Raw genomic sequence first — 23,039 nt, 5'->3', positions numbered from 1 at the left:
ATACCTGAAACACCTGAAACAGCCGTTAAACAGTGAAGCTGATCCATTCTGAGTCAGAATGAAGGTTGTCCAGCAGCAGGATCCAACCAGAGAACCCAGCAGAACCTCCACCGGTGGTTCTAACGGTAAACCTGGAGCAGCAGACCTCAGACAGGTGAGCTGCAGGTAAATCTGGATCAGAGCATCACTAAACTGAGACAGATTTAAAAGAGCAGCTGAATGAGAGGAAAATGGAGGGTTGGAAAAGAAGCAGCTCCACCTTTAGAGCAACACCTTCTATCTGCAGCAGCCGTTCTAGTGAGAAGAACACAGAGACAACCTCAGAACATCTCAGAACATCTCACAACATCAGAGAGTTCCTCAGGGCAGAGAACACAGCCGAGATGTTGAAGCTGAAACAGTGAAGCTTCTTCCAGGAACTTCATCTTCATATACAGACGTCTTTAATGCATGAAACAACATGATTATTGATTACTGATTATTGATCAACAGAAGTCTGATGTCAGGTTTCGGTACTTCGCGTCACCACAAATGTACAGATCAAACAATTAAAAACCAAACACAATGGAACATGTTGCAGTATTAGGGTTTTATAGATGAAAGAGTGAATAAAGAACCAGAGGACCATAATGGACCATCAGGAACATATGAGGAACAGATCAGGAACCGATCGGGAACATATCAGAAACATATCAAGAACCCATCAGGAACAGATGAGGAACACATCAGGAACATATCAGGAACAAAGCAGGAACATATCAGGAACATATCAGGGACAGCTGAGGAACATATCAGGAACAGATGAGGAACATATCAGGAACATATCAAGAACAGATGAGGAACATATCAGGAACAGATGAGGAATATATCAGGAACATATCAAGAACAGATGAGGAACATATCAGGAACAGATGAGGAACATATCAGGAACAGATGAGGAACAGATGAGGAACCGATGAGGAACGTCTCTTTAACGAGGGTCAGAACTTTTATTAATAATAATTCTTCAAGACAGCTTCAGGAACCAGGTTTACAGACGTGTGACGAACCTTTGGAGAACGTTCTGCTGCTCCTCCCTGAGCAGAACCAGGAGCAGCAGAAGGTTCTACAGTCATTTTGCTTCAGTTAAACCAATCACAGCTGTCTGGGGGTGGAGCTAAGCCCAGGATGTTGGAGCATGCTCAGTCGAGCAGGCGGTGTATTGAAGACGCTAAAACCTGACGGGACGAGCGATTGGTCGATCTGACTGAGATCTGGAGGACACGCCCCCTCGGTAGCCTGTCAGTCATCTGGTGGCCCCAAACACCTCCTGCTTCATAACAAACCAAACAGAGTTTAGAACGTTTAGAATGTTTCCAAGCTGCTTCATTTGCTGCAAACTCAACATAAACGTTCCACTGAGGGAACCAGATGACCTCCTGATGCTAAAGCTGAGCTACTTGCTGTTAGAACCTCAAGATCTTCATGCTGGCCACTGATGGAACCACTAGAAGGATGGAATCACTAGAAGCTAAACATCTGGATAACCCCTGACCCAACCAGACTAGAAGGTTCTCGCCGGTTCCTCAAAGATCTTCATTTAACGTGACAGAGGAAAGGAACCAGAACATATTCACTATGTAATTAGCGGTTGGTGTGAATATGTTCTTGTTCCTTTCCTCTGTCACACTAAATGAAGACCTTTGTTTCCTCAGAGATCTTCGATGGAAACCACAAATGTTCCCTGGAGTTGATCTGAATGGTTGATTAAACGTTGATTATTGGTTGCAGCTCTGATCTTTACTCTAATGAATGGATGGTTTGATGAATGCAGGAAGTCTCAGCTTTAATCTCCAACGCTTCGACACACGTCTGTGACCCTCCTTCTATCTCCTCCTCTTCACCGTTAGAGGAGTCCTTCAGTTCCTGTCTGAGCTCCACCACGAGCCAAGATGTTAGACAGGAAGTGCAGAAGACCCTGAAGACTCAGACCCTGGAGACTCGGACCCTGGAGACTCGGACCCTGGAGACTCGGACCCTGGAGACTCGGACCCTGAAGACTCGGACCCTGAAGACTCAGACCCGGACCAGGAAGTGGAGGTTGAGCTGGGCGGGGATGTGCAGTGTCTCCAGGCTGAGGGCGGATGGCGTGTAGGGGAACAGCACCGGGAACGTCTGCTTGGTGTCCACCAGCAGCTGAGGGGGATCATTCCTCTCCTGGAGCTGGTTCTGGACAGAGACAAGAAGCTGTAACCACGGCAACTGGAAATCACCTGCATCACCTGTGACCTCATGGACATGCATGTTGACCCGGCAGAGCTTTAACGTTAAACATGAAACATCTGAGCTCCTCGGAGGAACCGGGAGGCTTTTAGTGTCTCGGTTCTAAACCCTTTATATCAGGGGTGTCCAACATGCGGTCCGCAGGCCAAAAGCGGTCCTCCAGAGGGTCCAATCCGGCCCTCAAAGTGTGAAAATTCCAGAGAAGACATTAACTGCAGATTGTAAATTAGTAAAACTATAAATTTAAAATCATTTCTAGACCATGACAAGTTGTTTGGATCATAAAATAAAATACTTGATTGTTCATTGTTCTTTTGTGTCTCGTTTTTGTAACATTTTGTCTGTTTCACACTTTTGTCATTTTTTGTGTCTTTTGTCCATTTTTTTGTCACTTTCTAACTTTTTTGTCAAATTTTTTGTTTGGTTTCATGTCATGTGTCTCATATTTTTGTCATTTTGTGTCTCACTTTTGTAATATTTTGTGTTGTTTTTGGTCATTTTTTGTCTGACTTTTATTGTTTGTCTCACGTTTTGTGTTTCCTTTTTGTCTCGCTTGTGTTTTTTGTCAATTTTTTTGTCACTTTGTCACCTTTTTCTCTAATTTTTTGTCTCTTTTTTGTTTTGTGTTGTTTGTCTCATTTTTTGTCATTTTGGGTCTCATTTTTGTAATATTTTGTCTTGCTTGTGATGTTTTTTGCCTTTTTTGTCTGACTTTTTTTTTTGTCATTTTGTTTTGCTTTATTTATTATTTTGTGTCTCGTTTTTGTAATATTTTGTTGGTTTTTGTTGTTTTTGTCTTTTGTCTCACTTTTATTTTTTGTCATTTTGTATTTTGCTTTATTATTTTGTGTACCGTTTTGTCATTTTGTTTCTCAATTTTGTCATTTCTTGTCTAATTTTAAATATTTTGTCTTGTTTTTGTAGTTTCTTTGTCATTTTTAAAGTAAAATCCTCTGTGGTTCAGTTCCAGATGACTAAATGTTGTGTTCCTTTTGTCAACACTCTGTGATCTGGAAGTTGTAATGTGGAAATGATAAACTGAATTTTATTTAATTTTTTTTTAAAAATAAATTCCAGGTTGTTGATGATGTTCAGTCAAAAGATAATTCCCTAAATGTGAACATTAGGAGCCAGTAGGAGTTGTGGTTATTTAGAGGTTATGATGCTGTGGTTCTACTGGTTCTACTGGAGATCAGACTGGGCTGGATGTGGAACCTGGACTGGGATGAGTTGGACTCTGATGGTTCTGATGGTTCCTGTTGAATGGTTTCCACAGAGCAGAGAGGAGATGGAACAGCTTAACATCTACAGGAAGTGGAACCTCCATGTTCTTTTGTGGGACTCAAAAATCACATCAAATACTTCAAATTTCGACAAGTTTCCAGTGATTCTGGAGAGTTCCTGGACGTTCTGACTCGGGCTGGCTCGTTTCAGGTTCCTGTGGACATGATCCGTTATTAAGGACAAACTTTCTGTAGGTTCTTCTGAATATTGAGAGGAACTTTGTCTTTCTATTTCCTGACCCCTGCCTGTCGTCTAACAGCAGCAAACTATTTAGAAACAGAAGAATCCAGATGTTCATGGATTCTTCTGTTGGACAGAGAGTCTCTGGAACTTTGGAAATTATTTTAGAACCGAGTCCCACTGATAGAGAACACTTCTGAGTTCTGTCTCCACGATGTTCTAGTTCCACAACTGCTGAACTTTAGACTGACAATGGTCCTCAGTGAAGAACACTGATCTACAGTGAAGATCTCCAGTGAAGAACATTGATCTCCAGTGAAGATCTACAGTAGGTTAATAAGAACAGGAAGTGGACCTGTGGGCTCACCTGGATGTTCCTGATGAAGGACACGGTGACTCGTTCCTCGAACTCGTTGAGAGGCGTGTACAGGTTCAGGATCTTCACGATCTGCAGGACAAACAGTGATCAATACAGAACCAGATCACAGCTATTGATTGGTTCATTCTGAGGAACCTGCAGGGTAACAGGAAGCCTTCCTGATTGTTTCAAAATAAAGTGTTCATGAAGAAATGAACTAATCTGTTGGTTTTCACAATAAAATCAGCTTCATTGAGGAGGCTTTTATTATGAAAATACCGTCAGCAGCCAGAAAAATAAACCTTCAGGATAAAACTACAACAATCAGGGAAAAATTAAAAAAACAAAACAATAAAATCAATAAACTGTCATAAAATCTGCAAGAATCTAAAAAATAAAATATTCATTAATGTCTGAAGATTATTAATAAAAAATAAAATAAGTTCAAAAAATGTTTAAAAATTTAAAATATTCAACTAAAAACAAACAAAATGACTGAAAGACACGAAGATAAACCAGAGTATTGATCAGGTTATTGATTACTGATCAGAGTATTGATCAGAGTATTGATCAAGTTATTGATCAGAGTATTGATTACTGATCAGAGTATTGATCAGAGTATTGATCACGTTATTGATTACTGATCAGAGTATTGATCAAGTTATTGATCAGAGTATTGATTACCTGCTGCGTGGTCAGGGCGGTGCACAGACAGCAGATGGCCTCGGCATCCTGAGATGTTTTCTTCTTGACCTGCAGCAGCTGGGCGGCCTGGATGATGGGTTCTAGAGTGGCTGCAGCTTTACTCTGGAAAAGGTTGTTCCCTCGGAGCCACTCTTCCATCTGGCTGGTGTTGTACCTGAACACACAAACGGCTTCAGAACACAGAAACAGCTTCAGAACCAGAACCAGAACCTGAAAACACAAACAGCTTCAGAACCTGTGGAGGATCCATCAGAACCAGAACCAGAACCTCAGCCCTCTGAAGCTACATTTATTGAACTATCAGCCCAAAAGTAGAAACAAAAAGAATCATTTCCAGAAGGTCCTTGAAGGCATCACGTCTGAGATGTTCCACAAGGAGAAAGAATAAATCTGAGCTGTGATTAAATGTTTGAAGCAGATTCTGTGAACTGAACTCTGCAGGTCTGACTAGATGCTGATCAGACGTTTGGTTTTATTCCCACTGGTTCCACTAAAAGGACAGAACCTTCCAGTTTAATGTTGCTCTGCTGGACGGACCTGCTGACATCACCGTGACGTCACTGTGACGTCACGGCGACCTCGTACCTGAGCTGCATGCCGGTGCTCCAGGAGCAGACGTCTTTGCGCAGCAGCAGGTTGTTGAGGGTGACAGCGTTGATGCAGTGGAACAGCTGGCGGACCACCTGGCCCCCGATCTCCGGGTCCAGGCCGTGGTCCCTCATGGTGCCGTGAAACTGGCCCAGCTGCCGGATCAGCGCCTGCAGCGTGTAGCTGCTGGGCCCGTCGGCGTCCGTGTCCATGCTGGACGAACGGTTCCGGTAGCCCATCGGCTTCACGCCCGCCAGGCTGGGGATGCTCTCGCTCTCCAACATTGCTGACACTGGAAGGAGAAGGAGGAGATGAAGCTGTGGAGCAGGACACACTAAATAATGATAACTAGATAATAATGATACAATAACTATAGAATAATATTATAATAACTATATAATAAGAATAATAACTATATAATAAACATAATAATAACATAAATAATAATAATAATAATAATAATAATAATAATAATAATAATAATAATAATAATAATAATAATAATAATAACTATATAATAATAATAATAATAACAGTAAAAATAATTAGTAATAATAACTTTATGTAGCAGCCTAAAGAATAGCGTTCACAATAAGGCGCTCTGACAAGTAAAACATGTCTCTTTGTGGCTATTCTGTGTCTCCTTGTGGTCGTTTTGTGTCTCTTTGTGGTGGTTTTGCGTGTCTTTGTGGTTGTTTTGCATCTCTTTGTGGTTGTTTTGCGTCTCTTTGTGGTCGTTTTGTGTCTCTTTGTGGTCGTTTTGTGTCTCTTTGTGGTCATTTTTGTCTCTGTGGTTGTTTTGCGTCTCTTTGTGGTGGTTTTGCATCTCTTTGTCAAGGCAGATATAGGAGATGAGTCAGAGAAGTCAGTTTAAAAAAACAGTAAAAATGATAATAAATGAAATGAATAATTAGCTAGATTAATGATCACTACAAACAAGGGAACCAGACAGCTTTGAAATTAAAGAACAAGATTGAGGGCCAAAGTTAGAAATTAAAAATCAAAAAGTCAGAGAATTAAAGAATTAGAGAGACGACAGGCAGCTAAACGTCACATAAAACCAGAAGAACGTCTAAAATAAGCAGGAAATAATACAGAATAAAACACTAAAACTAAATAAATCTAAAACTAAATCTCACATAAAACACGTCTCTGAAAGCCTTTTTAAAAGGAGTTCCTGAGTCTGCAGGTCTGATCTCTGAATGTTCTGCTCCTCCAGACTCACCGATCATGGGCTGGATGATGCCCTCGGCCACCCGGATCAGCTGTTGGTAGATCTGGATCGACAGGTCGCTCAGAACCACCCGGTACTCGGCCAGGTCGAAGTTCTTCAGGCAGTGTTCGTTCTGTTTGCTGCTGTTCTGAGTCATGAAGGCCTGGAGAGGAACGGAGCAGACGCACTGAGCACGCTCACAACTCACCATCACACTGAGCACGCTCACAACTCACCTCATCCCCACTGTACTGCTTCAGACAGTGGAGCAGCCGACTGGTGTTGGCCAACCAGAAGGAAGTCATCTCAAAGTCATCGTTGTTCTTCTGCAGACCAAGGAGAACATCGAGAACGTGAACAGGTGAGGAAGAGAACAGGTGAGGAGGAGAACAGATGGGATCAGACAGGTGCTCACCTTGAGGACCTTCTTGATGGCATTGATGGTGGAGGTGAGCAGAGACTCCACCTTGCGGTCGTCATTGATGTAGTCGGCGTGACGGATGCACATGAAGAGGATGTAGGCGGGAAGACAGGGAACGGTAGCCGCCACCGAGCTGGGCCTGATGTCTGGAACATTATTACAATGTTATTAGAATATTATTAGAACACTTATTAGAACATTAATAGAACATTTATTAGAACATCACTGGAACATTCAGTTCTACTGCTCAGCTGGGACCTGCAGTTTAACATCATGTTTCATCAATAATAATTAAATAACTGATGAGTCTCTGTTGGTTCCAGTGGAATAAACACAGACTGATTCAATAAGTTCAGATTAGGTTCATTCATACCTGTGAGGCAGTATTTACCTGTGAGGCAGTATTTACCTGTGAGGCAGTACTTACCTGTGAGGTAGTATTTAGCTGTGATGCAGTAGTGATGTAGTATTTACCTGTGATGCAGTAGTGATGTAGTATTTACCTGTGAGGCAGTATTTACCTGTGAGGCAGTACTTACCTGTGATGTAGTATTTACCTGTGATGCAGTAGTGAAGCAGTATTTACCTGTGATCAGCGTCTTCAGCAGCAGAGCTTCGTCCTCCTGGTTGTACTCCAACATCCCCTCAAAGTCCTTCTCCTTCCTCTGAACTGTCACCTGGCGGCTCAGCTCAGGTCTGGACCTACTGTTCTGAGCTGCAGCCTGAGCTGCTGCAACAAACACACCAGGTGTGATCAGGTATCAGGTGTGATCAGGTATCAGGTGTGGTCAGGTGTGATCAGGTGTGGTCAGGTGCGGTCAGGTGTGATCAGGTGTGGTCAGGTGTGATCAGGTGTGATCAGGTGTGATCAGGTGTGTTCAGGTGTGATCAGGTGTGATCAGGTATCAGGTGTGATCAGGTGTGATCAGGTATCAGGTGTGGTCAGGTATCAGGTGTATTCAGGTGTGGTCAGGTGTGATCAGGTGTGGTCAGGTATCAGGTGTGATCAGGTGTGATCAGGTATCAGGTGTGGTCAGGTATCAGGTGTGTTCAGGTGTGGTCAGGTGTGATCAGGTGTGGTCAGGTATCAGGTGTGATCAGGTGTGATCAGGTATCAGGTGTGGTCAGGTATCAGGTGTGTTCAGGTGTGATCAGGTGTGTTCAGGTGTGGTCAGGTATCAGGTGTGTTCAGGTGTGATCCGGTATCAGGTGTGATCAGTTATGATCAGGTGTGGTCAGGTGTGTCTGGTACCTTCCAGCTCCTGGACTTTCTTCATGTAGATCCTGAGCTGCTTCTTCAGTTTCCTCTCATTCTTCTCCAGTTTCTCCACCAGCTCCTTGAGGTCCTGAAAGAGACAGAATAACCTGAAGAACCCGAGACACGAGCTCAGAGTCACTAACCCGAGTCAGTACGAGTCACCCCGAGTCACCCAGAGTCAGTGTAAGTCAGTACGAGTCACTCCAAGTCAGTGTGTCACTCCAAGTCAGTGTGAGTCACTCCAAGTCAATGTGAGTCAACCCGAGTCAGTATGAGTCACTCCAAGTCAGTCACTCCGAGTCAGTGTGAGTCAGTCCGAGTCAGTGTGAGTCAGTAGGAGTCACCCTGAGTCACTCAGAGTGAGTGTGAGTCAGTGCGAGTCACTCCAAGTCAGTACAAGTCACTCCGAGTCAGTATGAGTCACTCCGAGTCAGTGTGAGTCACTCCGAGTCAGTGTGAGTCAGTGTGAGTCAGTAGGAGTCACCCTGAGTCACTCCAAGTCAGTGCGAGTCACCCCAAGTCAGTGTGAGTCACTCCAAGTCAATGTGAGTCACTCCGAGTCAGTACGAGTCACTCTGAGTCAGTGTGAGTCACTCTGAGTCACTCCGAGTCAGTGTGAGTCAGTCCGAGTAAGTGTGATTCAGTAGGAGTCACTCTGAGTCACTCAGAGTCAGTGTGAGTCAGTGCGAGTCACTCCAAGTCAGTACGAGTCACTCCGAGTCAGTATAAGTCACTCTGAGTCACTCCGAGTCAGTGTGAGTCACTTCAAGTCAGTGTGAGGCAGTGTGAGTCAGTAGGAGTCACCCTGAGTCATTCAGAGTCAGTGTGGGTCAGTGCGAGTCTCTCCAAGTCAGTACGAGTCACTCCGAGTCAGTGTGAGTCACTCCGAGTCAGTGTGAGTCAGTACAAGTCACTCCGAGTCAGTGTGAGTCAGTACGAGTCACTCCAAGTCAGTGTGAGTCAGTACGAGTCAGTGTGAGTCACTCCGAGTCAGTACGAGTCACTCCGAGTCAGTACGAGTCACTCCAAGTCAGTGTGAATCACTCCGAGTCAGTGTGAGTCACTCCGAGGCATTGTGAGTCAGTATGAGTGGAACTGAGTCAGTCTAAGTTGCTCTGAATCCCTCAGACTCGGTCCGACTCGGAGCTGCTCCTCACCAGGTTGTCGTTTGTGAGCCGTGTGATCTCCTGCTGGACACTGAACTCCACCTGAGCCTCCGGAGACAGAGACATGGTGTAGTTGAGGATCTCCTGCTTCTTCTCGATGTCGTCCTTCAGCAGCTCGATCTGAGTATGAAGAGCCTCCAGCTCGTCTTTGTGCTGCCTGGACTGAGTCTGCAGCTGAGCCTCCAGCAGCCTGAGGAACCGGAGAACCACAGTTACTACAGGAACCACATCACCACCCAGAAGGTCCAGCTGAGCCAGAGTGAAACATCCTCTGACCACAAAGGTTCTCCTTCAGAGAACGAGTCACTCTGCAGGTTCTAGTCTACACTGAACAGATACAGCTGCATGTAGAATGATTCCTCTTCCTATGAGGCTGTATCTTCACCGTATGAGGCTGTATCTTCAGCTCCTATGAGGCTGTATCTTCAGCTCCTATGAGGCTGAATTTTTATCCTATGAGGCTGTATCTTCACCCTATGAGGCTGTATCTTCAGCTCTATGAGGCTGTATTTTCAGCTCCTATGAGGCTGTATCTTCAGTCCCTATGAGGCTGTATCTTCAGCCCCTATGAGGCTGTATCTTCAGCCCCTATAAGGCTGTATCTTCACCCTATGAGGCTGTATCTTCATCTGCTATGAAGGTGTATCTTCACCCTATGAGGCTGTATCTTCAGCTCCTATGAGGCTGTATCTTCATCTCCTATGAGGCTGTATCTTCATCTCCTATGAGGCTGTATCTTCACCCTATGAGGCTGTATTTTCAGCTCCTATGAGGCTGTATCTTCACCCTATGAGGCTGTATCTTCACCCTATGAGGCTGTATTTTCAGCTCCTATGAGGCTGTATCTTCACCCTATGAGGCTGTATCTTCACCCTATGAGGCTGTATTTTCAGCTCCTATGAGGCTGTATCTTCACCGTATGAGGCTGTATCTTCACCCTATAAGGCTGTATCTTCAGCTCCTATGAGGCTGTATCTTCACCCTATGAGGCTGTATCTTCATCTGCTATGAAGGTGTATCTTCACCCTATGAGGCTGTATTTTCAGCTCCTATGAGGCTGTATCTTCACCGTATGAGGCTGTATCTTCACCCTATAAGGCTGTATCTTCAGCTCCTATGAGGCTGTATCTTCATCTCCTATGAGGCTGTATCTTCAGCTCCTAAGAGGCCTCCTATGAGGCTGTATCTTAAGCTCCTATGAGGCTGTATCTTCAGCTCCTAAGAGGCTGTATCTTCACCCTATGAGGCTGTATCTTCAGCTCTATGAGGCTGTATCTTCAGCTCCTATGAGGCTGTATCTTAAGCTCCTATGAGGCTCTATCTTCATCTCCTATGAGGCTGTATCTTCATCTCCTATGAGGCCGTATCTTCAGCTCCTATGAGGCTGTATCTTCACCCTATGAGGCCTTATCTTCATCTGCTATGAAGGTGTATCTTCACCCTATGAGGCTGTATTTTCAGCTCCTATGAGGCTGTATCTTCAGCTATGAGGCTGTATTTTCAGCTCCTATGAGGCTGTATCTTCAGCTATGAGGCTGTATCTTCAGCAGCCTTCAGCTCCAATGACCTGCTGTAGATGGAGGTATTGTCTCTAACAAGCTTCTGGCAGCTCCTTGGGAATTTTAGTCCATTCTTCGTGGGCGATGGTCTCCAGCTCAGTGATGTTCTCAGGTCTATGTGCTGCAGCAGCTTTCTTCAGATCTACCACAGGTTCTCCACTGGGTTTCAGTCTGGAGGTTGTGATGTCCACTCTAGAACCTTCCAGGCTTTCTTCTCTAACCAGCCTTTGTTGTTTGGGGTCGTCTTGCTGGAATGTCCAATTAGCTTCAACTGCTTCATGGACTGAGGGACGTTCTTGTCCAGAACATCCTGGTACTTCCTGAATCCATGGTGCCTTCAATACGTTGGAGATTCCTAGTTCCATTAGAAGCAGAACACCCCCACAGGATCCCAGATCCACCACCATTCTCCACAGTAGGCATGATGTTCCTCTCCTCTTTCTTCCTTCCAGATATTCCTCTGATCCATAGGACCAAAGAGCTCTAGTTTGGTCTCATCAGTCCATAGAACCGTCTCCCAGAACTTCTGTGGCTTTGATAGGTTGCTTCTAGCAGACTGGAGACCATTGTTCTTGTGGTGTGTCTTCAGAAGCGGTGTCCGTCTAGGGGATCTGGCATTAACCCTTCAGCATGGACTGTGTCCACAGAAACATCAGTTCCTCTTCCAGCCAGATCTTCCTGCAGGTCCTTGGCAGTAAGCCAAGGGTTCTGGTCCATCTGTCTCCAGGAATCTTGATGTCTCCGACAGCTTCTTTTTTCCACCACAACCATGTAGTGTCGTAACAGTAGCGGTGGCTTAGAACTTACCAATGATGCTTCCAACAGAGTCTCTGGGAACATTCTAGAGCTTGGAGATCTTCTTGGACCCATTTCCTTTCTGATGCAAAGCAACTATCTCCTCTCTAAACTTCAGGACATCTCTCTGGTCCGAACCATGGTGCTGCTAGAGGAGAAAGTGTCCCCATTTTATGGACATGAGTATTACTCAATGTCCCCATTGGATTCACCTCCAGATGTCTTCATACAGGTGGATGGATTAGAGTTGGACTGCAGAGATCTGGATTCACCAGCATTGGTTATAGGGGGAGGAATTATTTTACATGCACCTGTATTCACAATATTTTACAGCTTCTAAATGTGAAGCTTCAGCTGATCCTGGAGCAGCATCACTAGCAGACTGAGGATCAGTTAAAGCAGAACTAGCAGAGACCTGGCCACTTGTTTAAGACCCTGCAAGGCCAAACCCAGCTCTCCATCTTCATTCAGATAGACCCAGTCATGATCCTCACTGAGGGCAGCAGCAGCAAGAGAGACAAGAAGCAGAGCAGCTCAAAGGTTAGTCACCAGAAAACACAAGAAAGCACCAGAAAACACAAAGAAAATGCCAGAAAACACAAAGAAAACACCAGAAAACACAAAGAAAACTCCAGAAAACACAAAGAAAACTCCAGAAAACACAAAACACCAGAAAACACAAAGAAGAAATGAGAAGTGCAGCAGTGAAGCTAAAAGGTGATTCTGTGTTTTGTTCAGTCGGAACTGAGCTTCAGCAGGAATCCTTCAGGAAGTAACTAAAGTAACTAAGTACATTTACTCGAATACTTTTTCCACCACTGCTGCTGGTTCTTCTTTACTTTGAGGAGTTTGAATGAATTATTGGACTCAGATGGACGTTGGAGGATAAAACCTGAGAAGAATTTGATTCTCTGAACATCGTTCTTTGGTTTCTTGTTTCTAGGTGGCGCTATCGGTGCTGCTATCTAGAGAGGAAACGTCTAGAGTGTGAATGAAGCGGAGGAAGGAGGAACTAACGGAGGTTCTCTCACCTCTTGGCCTCTCTGATGGCTTCGTCTTGGTCCAGCTGCTCTGAGCTCAGACTTCCTGCAGCAGCGCTATCAGTTTCCTGCAGCAGGAACACATTCATGAACACATCAAGGACTTTAACAGCAAACTTTAACTCATTCTGATGAATCTGTCATTTTGGACCAAAGTTCAGTCATGTGGAACAAACTGGTCATTTTGGAGACGTGTCCAGTCATCCTGGAGATACACCACCTGTCCAAAGAAAAGTCTCCACCTGGATTTAACTCAGCCAATAAGAGCCTTCCACTGGACAATTACTGCAGTGATGAACATCTTCTTTAACCCTAGCTGATCTCATTTCTCAACAACCATGGTGGAAGACATATCCTGTGGTCATGGAAAGGATGTTAATCTGTCTCAGAAGGGTCAAATTATTGGCCTGCATTAAGCAAAGAAAACAACTAAGGAGATGAAACGACTAAAACCAGGTTAAGAACCGTCCAACGCATCATTAGAACCTGAAGGATAGTGGAGAACCATCATCTTCCAGGAACAAACTCTTAGATGATCGTAGGAAACCAACAGCAGAACTTACGGCTGTTTAATAGTGAAGTAAGAACATTTTCGCATGAAGGGAACTCAGAAGATTGGGACAAAACAGCTGTAGCTCTAAGAAAACCACTGATGAGTGAGGATGATCAGAAAAAAAAGGCTTCAGTTTGCTGTGGAGCATAAAGATTGGACTCTGGATCAATGAAAGAAGGTCATGAGGTCTGATGAGTCCAGATTCACCTTGTTCCAGAGGGATGGGGGCAGTAGTTTAGGTTTGGTTTTGGTCCCGACTTTGTGTTGGTTTTGACTTTCTTAGGACTGGTTTCAGACTGGATTCTGACTGGTTCTGAATGTTTTTTGGACTGGTTTAGGTTTGATTTTGGTCCTGGTTTTAGACCTTTTAAGGATGGTTTAGGACTGGTTTTACAATGTCTTGGATTTTTTTAGGAGTAGTTTAGGTTTGATTCTGGTCCTGATTTCAGATTTTTTGAGGGCTGGTTTCAGACTGTCTTAGGCAGGTCTTGGACTTTTTTTTTAACTCCAAGAACACCAAACCTACCATCAAGCATGGTGGTGGCAGTATCATGCTCTGTGGAAGTGGAGCTTTCCACAAAGTAAATAGAATAATGAAGAAGGAGGATCACCTCCATGTTCTTCAGGAGAACCTAAAACCATCAGCAGAAGGTTGATCTTGGACACAGTTGGATGTTTCAACCAGACATTGAGCCCAAACACACATCAGACGTGGTAAAGAAATGGTTCCATCAGGCTGGAATGAAGGTTCTAGACTGGTCTCCCCAAAGTCCTGACTTAGACCCATCAAGAACATGAAGAAACAAGTCAGAAAGACAACAAATTTAGTGGAACGGCGCCAGAATCGGTGCCGTTCCACTAAATTTATCGTCTTTCCGTCTCAGACTCGAGTCAGTTAAATTGATAACATAATGATACTGCCACCTTCATGCCTGACGGTAGGTATAGTGTCCAGAGGAGTTGAGGATAAACCAGCAGATGGGGACATCAGGGTAAGAAGAGAGGTGGATGAAGTGATGCCCTCATCATGGCTAGTACCTACCAGCCTGTGGGGGTTAGAGTTATGATCTGGGGTTGGTCAGGTTCACCAACGTTATGTTTCCAAAGAATGAGGTCAGCTGACTACCTGAAGATACGGAACCTTTGGGATGTTCTGGAGGAGACTTTGGTCTGACTCTCCCATCATTGATGTAAGTTCTTGGTGGGTCATTACATATCATTTCATCAAGTGGTCCCCACCTGACCCCCTCAGATTTTTCTCAATTTTTACATACTTATAGAACATTATATATGATGGAAAAATCCAAAATTTCAAGGCTTAATTGTAAAGCGTTCCAAAGTTGTGACCATTTGAAGTAGGTAGGGGGTTCCCTAAAATTGCGACCAAAATTGAGACTTGAAATTTTTGGCTATTTTCAGGCTTCTATAACTTCTGAACAAAAAAGAGCTAGAGGTCTGAAATCATTTCATAGTAATCCATAGTCCTAAGAAATGTGAAAATATTTACTTAAAATTTATAATTGCATGTTACAGAGAATGACAAAGTTGAGATTTTATCCATCGCAAACTTCTAAAAAGCACTTTTGGCCAACTGTTACACAAAAACTAATCATCCTATTCATGAGAACACTTGAAAATCACAAAATTTTCTGTTATATATGGCTAAAATATGGGGTGAAAACGTGCATATTTAATTTGAACATTTAACATAGAAGGATTAATAGAAGCAAGTTGTTCTTGGTGTCAAAATTTAAGGCAATTCCTGTACTTTCACATGGTGTCTTTTATTTTGTGATACTACCTATCCCACATGCTGATATTGACCTTTGAATCCGAAGGTCAGACAGATATTTTTGATTTTTAAGTGTTCATATATCATACATAACATAACATAGGACCTTTATTTTTACAGAGATCCATTCCCTAGGTAGCCAAGATACAGCACATAAAATTTCTAATGAATAGGATGATTAGTTTTTGTGTAACAGGTGGCCAAAAGTGCATTTTGGAAGTTTGCAATGGATAAAATCTCAACTTTTTCATTCTCTGTAACTGCAATTATAAATTTTAAGTAAATATTTTCACATTTCTTAGGACTATGGATTCCTGTGAAATGATCCTGAAAATTTCAGACCTCTAGCTCTTTTTTGTTCAGAAGTTATAGAAGCCCAGCGCCCGTATAGCTCAACGTGTTAAGTGGGCAACCCATGTACCGGGCTGGTCCCCGACGCAGCGGCTCGGGTTCGATTCCCGCTCGTGGCCCTTTGCTGCATGTTTTCCTCAACTCTTCTCCCCTCTTTCCTGTCTCTCTCTCACTGCGCCTATAAAAATAAAGCCGAAAAAAAGGCCAAAAAAAAAAAAAACTTAAAAAAAAAAAAGAAGTTATAGAAGCCTGAAAATAGCTGAAAACATCAAGTCTTAATTTTGGTCGCAATTTTAGGGAACCCCCTACCTACTTCACATGGTCACAACTTTGGAACTCTTTACAATTAAGCCTTGAAATTTTGGATTTTTCCATCACATATAATGTTCTATAAGTATGTAAAAATTGAGAAAAATCTGAGGGGGTCAGGTGATAAATTTTCTTAAAATCTGTTGATTTCATATGGAATGACCCTGGTAGAAAATGAATCCCACTCTGGACAGAAATAAATGCTGTGACATTGGAATGAGTGTCGTTCTCGGAGCTAAAGGTGGTCCTATGAAACATCAGACTTTTTTTGGACAGGCGGTGTGTCTGAATCCTTCTGAACATGTCTGACCTCATTTCGCCGCTAACGCTAGCAGACCCACCGTGCGCTCGGCTCGCTCCTGCTGCTCGGCGGCGCTCACTAACTGCGTCTTCAGCATCAGCACTTCCTCTTTGCGAGCGTCCAGCTCCTCATTGGCTGCTTTCAGCTGACTCAGCAGCAGGGTGTGGCCATCCTGCAGCTCATTGGTTGAGCTGTCAGCCAACGTCTTCCTCAGCTCATTCAGGTCATTCTTTAGTTTTTTGTTCTCCGTTTCCAGCTCTTGTCTCTGCAGAGAAACACGAGTTCAGCTGCTGTTTAACTGTTGAATAAAACCATCAGCTTAAAGTCTAGTGGAGTCCAAAGATCTTCAGCTTTCTGTCGCAGAGGAGGAAAGAAATCACAAATTAGACTGTTCACATTAAAAATACTCAGTGATTAATGATCATCAGAATAGTTAACAATCAGTGAAATGACTGACAGCTGATGGATCCATGGACTAATCTTTAGTCCAGATCCTGGTTTTATTGGATCATGAATAATAGTTTAATCATGACTTCTACTGAAGATGAAGAATCTGTTTGTGTTCACGTTGTGTCTCTTTTTGTGTGTTTGTGTACTTGTTTGTTCTTTGCCATCATTTTATGTCTCTGTTTTGGTTTTGTGTCATTTTGCTTCTTTTATGTGTCATTTTGTCAGTTTTCATGTCTTGCTGGTGGTTTTGTGTGTGTTCAGGTTAGTTTTGTGTCTGTTGAGTCTCTTATTGTTTTGCAGCTTGTGTGTCTAAAAGGTGCTTTGTGTGTGTTTGTGTTCAGATTGTGTCTCTGCTGTTCTTTTACCACATGAAGTGCGGTAGTTTGGCATCAACTCCCCGTAAACATTGACTAGACGTCGATTAAAGGTTGACTAAACATTCATTGACTAGATGTTGCATAAACATCGACTAAACGTTCAGTAAGCGTTTCCTAGACATTGTCCAGATGTGGCCTAAACGTTGCCCAAACATTGCCCAGACATTGCATAGATGTTGCCTAAACATTGCCTAGATGTGGCTTAAATGTTGCCCAGATGGTGCCTAAACGTTGCCCAGATGGTGCCTAAACGTTGCCTACGTGTTGCACAAACATTGCTTTAATATTGCCTAGATGTTTTCTAGATGTTGCCAAAACATTGCCTAGATGTTGCTTAGATGTTGCCTAAACGTTCCCGAGATGTTGTCTAAACGTTGCCCAGATGTTTGCCCAGATGTTGCCCAGACGTTGTGTGTCTGGGTCGGTACCTTCAGGTTGCTGTATATCAGATCTGCAGCCTGCTGGTCAGACGTCGGACTCTTCGGCTCTGGGCCCTGAAACAGAACAAACATGGAGGTTAAACGTGTCGGCATCTGGGTGGAATAAACGCCGATCGGAGACGCCACCTTGTGCTTGGCAAGTTCCTCCATCTTGTCCACAGCGTTCTGCAGTCTCTTCCTCTCCTGCTCCAGCTCTCGGACTCTCTTCTGAAGCTTCATGAACAGGCTGATGTCCATGGCTGCCTTCTCCACTCCCATGTCCTGAACAACAGCGTCACACATCATCATCCAAAACACAGTCACCCAACAGCGTCACCCAACAGCGTCACACAACGCCATCACACAACACCGTCACACAACATTATACAACGGTGTCACACAACACTATACAACAGTGTCACACAACACTATCACACAACACCGTCACACAGCACTATCAGACTTCAGGACAATCATAGCAGCTTCATGGGATCCAGCAGAAGGAGGAACTTCTGGAACATCTCCACTAAACAGAGACTCAAACCAAAAGTCAGCCCACGATGACCAGCTGTAACCCTCAGAAGCACAACAACCACTGCAGTGTCAGCAATCCGTCACCAGGCCCAGTAAAGTCCTGTCCCAGTTCTGGTTCTGACAGCCTGACCCACCTCCACCAGCTGGATGGAGTCCTCGGTGTCGCCCACTTCAGAGGTGGACACGGACGGGTAGTTGGAGTCGGACTCCAGGCTGCTCTGGTTGGACGGGTTCCTGCGGTGTCCCGGGTGGAACTGCAGGACAGGAACAGAGTGGGTCAGGTTCTGGTGACCCGGTTCGACCAAGCTACAGAAGCAGACTCACCTTGGACAGAGAAACCTCCTCCTTCAGGTTGTCGTATCTCTGCTCCAGTCTGCCGAACTCTTTGAGGAGGTTCTGGTACCGCTGACGTTCTCCATCCAGCTCCTGCTGCAGAGACTCGCTGCTGGGCTCCTCTGAAACCCAACCAGAACCAACAGGTCAGACCTTCTGGACCACCAAAGGCCCTCATCAAGGAAGAACATCAGCTACACCCTGCTGACAGGTTCCTGGACTTTAATCCTATCAGAGACTCATTGTGGAGTTATTTTGGACAAATCTTGTCATGTTTTAATTCATAAATTTGGCCTCATTTTGGACGGACTCCTTTGGACTCCTAAATCTGAAGATGTCATCTGTTTATCACCGTGACTCCACCCCCTCTGGGCTCTAACCAGGTGTGTCATCAGGTGTCAGCATCTCACCTTTGCTGCTCTTCGACTGCTGAACAAACCGTCGGTTCATCTCCTCCTTCTCGCTCTTCAGCAGAGAGTTCTCCTTCTCCAGCTCCTCCACCCGCTGCACAACAACAACAACAACATCAACATCAACAACATCATCAACAACAATGACAACATCAAAATCAACAACAACAACAACATCATCATGAACAACAACAACAATGTCAACATCAACAACATCATCAACAACAACATCAACAACAAGAACAACATCAACAACAACATCAACACAACCACTCAGTGACAAGGTGCGTGTCCACTACATGTGATTTTCTCGCACGGCAACGCACCGCATCTGAAAATCACACAGACGGCGGGCGGTCACTAGCGGACCACAACATGGTCATGTGACAGCTCTGGAGCAACAGCAGGTCACTAGAGGTCCGGATCACAGCTGGAAACGCACCGCATGTGACATGCTGGTCCAGTTGCGGTGTGTTTCCAGCTGCAATCCGGGGTGTTTACCCGCAGCCTGCTGGACCATCCAGCTGAAAGCTCAGTCATGTGATCTCTAGTGACCTGCTGTTGCTCCAGAGCTGTCACATGACCATGTTGTGGTCTGCTAGTGACTGCTCACCATCCCTGTGATTTTCAGATGCGGTGCGTTGCCATGCTGGAAAATCACATCTAGTGGACATGCGGCTACACACTCGATGTTGTGTTGCTGATAGATAATAATATCTAATAAATGATATACATGATCTTTAATAGTAGATAATAAATTATCTATAATAATATCTAATAAATGATATAGATGATGTATAATAGTAGATAATAAATTATCTATAATAATATCTAATAAATGATATAAATGATGTATAATAGTAGATAATAAATTATCTATAATAATATCTAATAAATGATATAGATGATGTATAATAGTAGATAATAAATTATCTATAATATCTAATAAATGATATAGATGATGTATAATAGTAGATAATAAATTATCTATAATAATATCTAATAAATGATATAGATGATGTATAATAGTAGATAATAAATTATAATAATATCTAATTAATGATATAGACGATGTATAATAGTAGATAATAAATTATCTATAATAATATCTAATAAATGATATAGATGATGTATAATAGTAGATAATAAATTATAATAAAATCTAATTAATGATATAGACGATGTATAATAGTAGATAATAAATTATCTATAATAATATCTAATTAATGATATAGACGATCTATAATAGTAGTTAATAAAAAAAAATCTGGCCAGTTGCTGCTCACCTGTTGGAGACTCAGCTTCTCAGCCCCATGCTCCTCCTCCAGCGTCCTCCTCTGTCCATGCGCCTCCTGCAGCTCCTCCTGCAGCCTCTGCAGCTCGTCCTGCAGCGAATGCAACCGGCCGCCGTCCTCCTGCTGGCTGCGCATCACCTGCAGCTCCTTCTGCAGCTTCGTCACCTCAGAGCCCAGAGACACGTTCACCGTCTGCAGCTGCTCGTTCTGAGCCCTAAGCTCTTTGGACTGGAACACACAGGTGAGGACAGGTGAGACAGGTGACACAGGAGAGGACAGGTGAGGATAGGTGAGGACAGGTGAGACGGGTGAGAACAGGAGAGGACAGGTGAGACAGGAGAGGACAGGTGAGTACAGGTGAGACAGGAGAGGACAGGTGAGGATAGGTGAGGACAGGTGAGACGGGTGAGAACAGGAGAGGACAGGTGAGACAGGAGAGGACAGGTGAGGTAGGTGAGACAGGTAAGGACAGGAGAGGACAGGTGAGGTAGGTGAGACAGGTGAGACAGGAAAGGACAGGTGAGACAGGAGAGGACAGGTGAGACAGAGGTGAGACAGGAGAGGACAGGTGAGGACAGGTGAGACAGGAGAGGACAGGTGAGGCAGAAGTGAGACAGAGGTGAGACAGGTTAGACAGGTGAGACAGGAGAGGACAGGTGAGGCAGAAGTGAGACAGAGGTGAGACAGGTTAGACAGGTGAGACAGGAGAGGACAGGTGAGGCAGAAGTGAGACAGAGGTGAGACAGGTTAGACAGGTGAGGACAGGTGAGACAGGAGAGGACAGGTGAGGCAGAAGTGAGACAATGAGACAGAGGTGAGACAGGTTGGACAGGTGACACAGGAGAGGACAGTGAGGCAGAAGTGAGGCATGTGAGACAGAGGTGAGACAAGTGAGACAGGTAAGACAGGTCAGGGCAGGTGTTCCTGAGAAGCTACAGGAACAAAGCAGCTGTGTGGTCCAGGTTCTCCAGATGTTCTCCTGTCCAGGTGTATTTCAGTAGAACCATGGATCCCTTTATGAACAGTGAGAAGAACCCTGGTTCCAGTGATGAAACCAACAGGTTCATATCTGCTCACCTGGTCGTCCATCTTCCTCTGCAGCTGGACGATCTTGTTCTCCATCCCCGTGTTGAGCTTCTTCAGGTGTTCTGCAGACCGAGCTTCGATCTTCAGCTGCTTCAGTTGTCTCTTGGCTCTCATCCGTCTGAAGGCACACTGGATGGTGATGGCGGCGTCCCGCGCTCTCCTGAACTTCCTCCTCTGCAGCCACCCGCGGACGTTCTTCTGGATGATCATGGCCTTGTGGTGCAGCAGGAACTGCAGGCAGAAGACAAACATCTCATTCATCCAGCAGCTCACATTCAGCTCAGTGAGGAGCAGAACGTCTGCTGGTAGAACATCTGGACCACCATGGACCTGCAGCTGGACCACCATGGACCTGCAGCTGGGTCAGAGTCCCTCAAAGATCTGGTTCATCCAAGATCTTCAGTTTACAGAGGAAAGGAACCAGTTGTGTTGTTGTGTTGTTGCTGTGTTGTGTACCTCCCAGTAGATCCTCCTGGTGAACATGTCCCTGTTGTAGTGTTGTTATTGTGTTGTTGCTGTGTTGTGTACCTTCCAGTAGATCCTCCTGGTGAACATGTCCCTGTTGTAGTGTTGTTATTGTGTTGTTGCTGTGTTGTGTACCTTCCAGTAGATCCTCCTGGTGAACATGTCCCTGTTGTAGTGTTGTTATTGTGTTGTTGCTGTGTTGTGTACCTCCCAGTAGACCATCCTGGTGAACATGCCCCTGTTGTAGTGTTGTTATTGTGTTGTTGTTGTGTTGTGTACCTCCCAGTAGACCCTCCTGGTGAACATGCCCCTGCTGAAGGCCTGGATGGTGACCACAGCTCTCCTGACTCTCAGATATTCCCGTCGTTCTCTGACCATCCTGAACTGTTTCTGACAGATGACGGCGGCTCGAGTCCGACGCAGGAACTCGGCGTACCTTTGAAATAAACCCTCAGGTTAGAGTGGATCCCAGGTGAGTGGGGTGGGTTCCCTCCCGTCTACCAGGTGTTGCGTACCTGCGGGCCAGGTACCCTCGGCCGTATCTCTGCAGGCCGATGGTGGCCCTGCAGATCTTTTGGTAGCGGACCCTCTGCAGCCAGCCGCGGACCGTCTTCTGGATCTTGATGCAGGCCGAGCGGAACTTATCGGCCCGCAGCTTCTCCAGGTACGCCACCTGCCCAGCCCGGAAGAAGATCTTCGTCTTACCGAACTGGAACATGTCAGGTTCCTGACAGACACACAGGGAAGAACATCGATCAATAAGTCAGGATCAATATGTCAGGATTAATAGCATCTGGAACCAAACAATAGATAAATAATAATAATAATAATAATAATAATAATAATAATAATAATAATAACTAATAATAACAACAATAATAATAATAATAATAATAATAATAATAATAATAATAATAATAATAATAATAATAATAATAATAATAATAACAATAAGGTGATCGGTAACGTGCTGCAAGTGTCTCACCTTGATCAGAGTCTCCAGCAGGCTCTTGCACACCTGCTTCTTATCTGCTGACATCATGTCGGACTTCTTCATCAGAACCCGGTACCTGTTGAAGAAGTCTGGATAGGTCCATCTGGAGGGACAAGAAGGTTACAGACACAACCATCAACATCTGACTGGATCTGCACAAATCTGTGACTCAATGAGTCCAACAGAACATCTCTGAACATCTCAGAACATCTCAGAAGACCTCAGAACATCTCAGAGCATCTCATTTCAGAACATCTCAGAAGACTTCAGAACATCAGAGAGTTCTTTATTCAGAACATCTCATAACATCTCATCTACTTTATGTTTCCGGTTCTTTCCTGAAGTGTGAACTGGTCACAGTGATGCTGCTGGAGATCTGTCTCCCCAGAAGGTCCCTACAGATGTGAGGAATCAGAGTTGGGACTCACCTGGACGGATAGCCGGCAGCGCTGATCCGGATGGTCTCCAGGACTCCGCAGGCCCTCAGCTGCTGCACGGCTCTGCGGGAGTCGAACCTGCAGCAACAGAATCACGTTAGCAC

General features: G+C 44.5%; 1 protein-coding gene across 3 annotated transcripts in view; it reads right to left on the bottom strand.

The window, feature by feature from the left end:
• Positions 1 to 570: 570 nt before the first annotated feature.
• Positions 571 to 23,039, bottom strand: part of myo5b (myosin VB) — a 41,837-nt gene continuing 19,368 nt past the window's right edge. For 2 of the 3 annotated variants that reach the window (XM_023268635.3, XM_055019250.1), the window contains exons 17-39: positions 22,927 to 23,013; positions 22,490 to 22,601; positions 22,020 to 22,231; positions 21,784 to 21,940; positions 21,031 to 21,270; positions 19,945 to 20,181; positions 18,659 to 18,752; positions 18,240 to 18,370; positions 18,050 to 18,169; positions 17,529 to 17,663; positions 17,391 to 17,456; positions 16,176 to 16,400; positions 12,821 to 12,897; positions 9,427 to 9,625; positions 8,264 to 8,357; positions 7,598 to 7,741; positions 7,006 to 7,157; positions 6,827 to 6,916; positions 6,603 to 6,753; positions 5,375 to 5,669; positions 4,769 to 4,943; positions 4,094 to 4,174; positions 571 to 2,208 (exon numbers count right to left, since the gene is read on the bottom strand). In XM_023268635.3, coding sequence (XP_023124403.1) covers positions 2,056 to 2,208; positions 4,094 to 4,174; positions 4,769 to 4,943; positions 5,375 to 5,669; positions 6,603 to 6,753; positions 6,827 to 6,916; positions 7,006 to 7,157; positions 7,598 to 7,741; positions 8,264 to 8,357; positions 9,427 to 9,625; positions 12,821 to 12,897; positions 16,176 to 16,400; positions 17,391 to 17,456; positions 17,529 to 17,663; positions 18,050 to 18,169; positions 18,240 to 18,370; positions 18,659 to 18,752; positions 19,945 to 20,181; positions 21,031 to 21,270; positions 21,784 to 21,940; positions 22,020 to 22,231; positions 22,490 to 22,601; positions 22,927 to 23,013 — 3,427 coding nt within the window. In that variant the 3' untranslated portion in view covers positions 571 to 2,055. The remainder of the gene's footprint in view (positions 2,209 to 4,093; positions 4,175 to 4,768; positions 4,944 to 5,374; positions 5,670 to 6,602; positions 6,754 to 6,826; positions 6,917 to 7,005; positions 7,158 to 7,597; positions 7,742 to 8,263; positions 8,358 to 9,426; positions 9,626 to 12,820; positions 12,898 to 16,175; positions 16,401 to 17,390; positions 17,457 to 17,528; positions 17,664 to 18,049; positions 18,170 to 18,239; positions 18,371 to 18,658; positions 18,753 to 19,944; positions 20,182 to 21,030; positions 21,271 to 21,783; positions 21,941 to 22,019; positions 22,232 to 22,489; positions 22,602 to 22,926; positions 23,014 to 23,039) is intronic. The other variant, XM_035947325.2, reaches the window with a different exon arrangement.

Source organism: Amphiprion ocellaris, chromosome 17 (genome assembly GCF_022539595.1).
Source record: "Amphiprion ocellaris isolate individual 3 ecotype Okinawa chromosome 17, ASM2253959v1, whole genome shotgun sequence".
NCBI lineage: Eukaryota > Metazoa > Chordata > Actinopteri > Pomacentridae > Amphiprion > Amphiprion ocellaris.
This window is presented reverse-complemented; position numbering and strand designations above follow the sequence as displayed.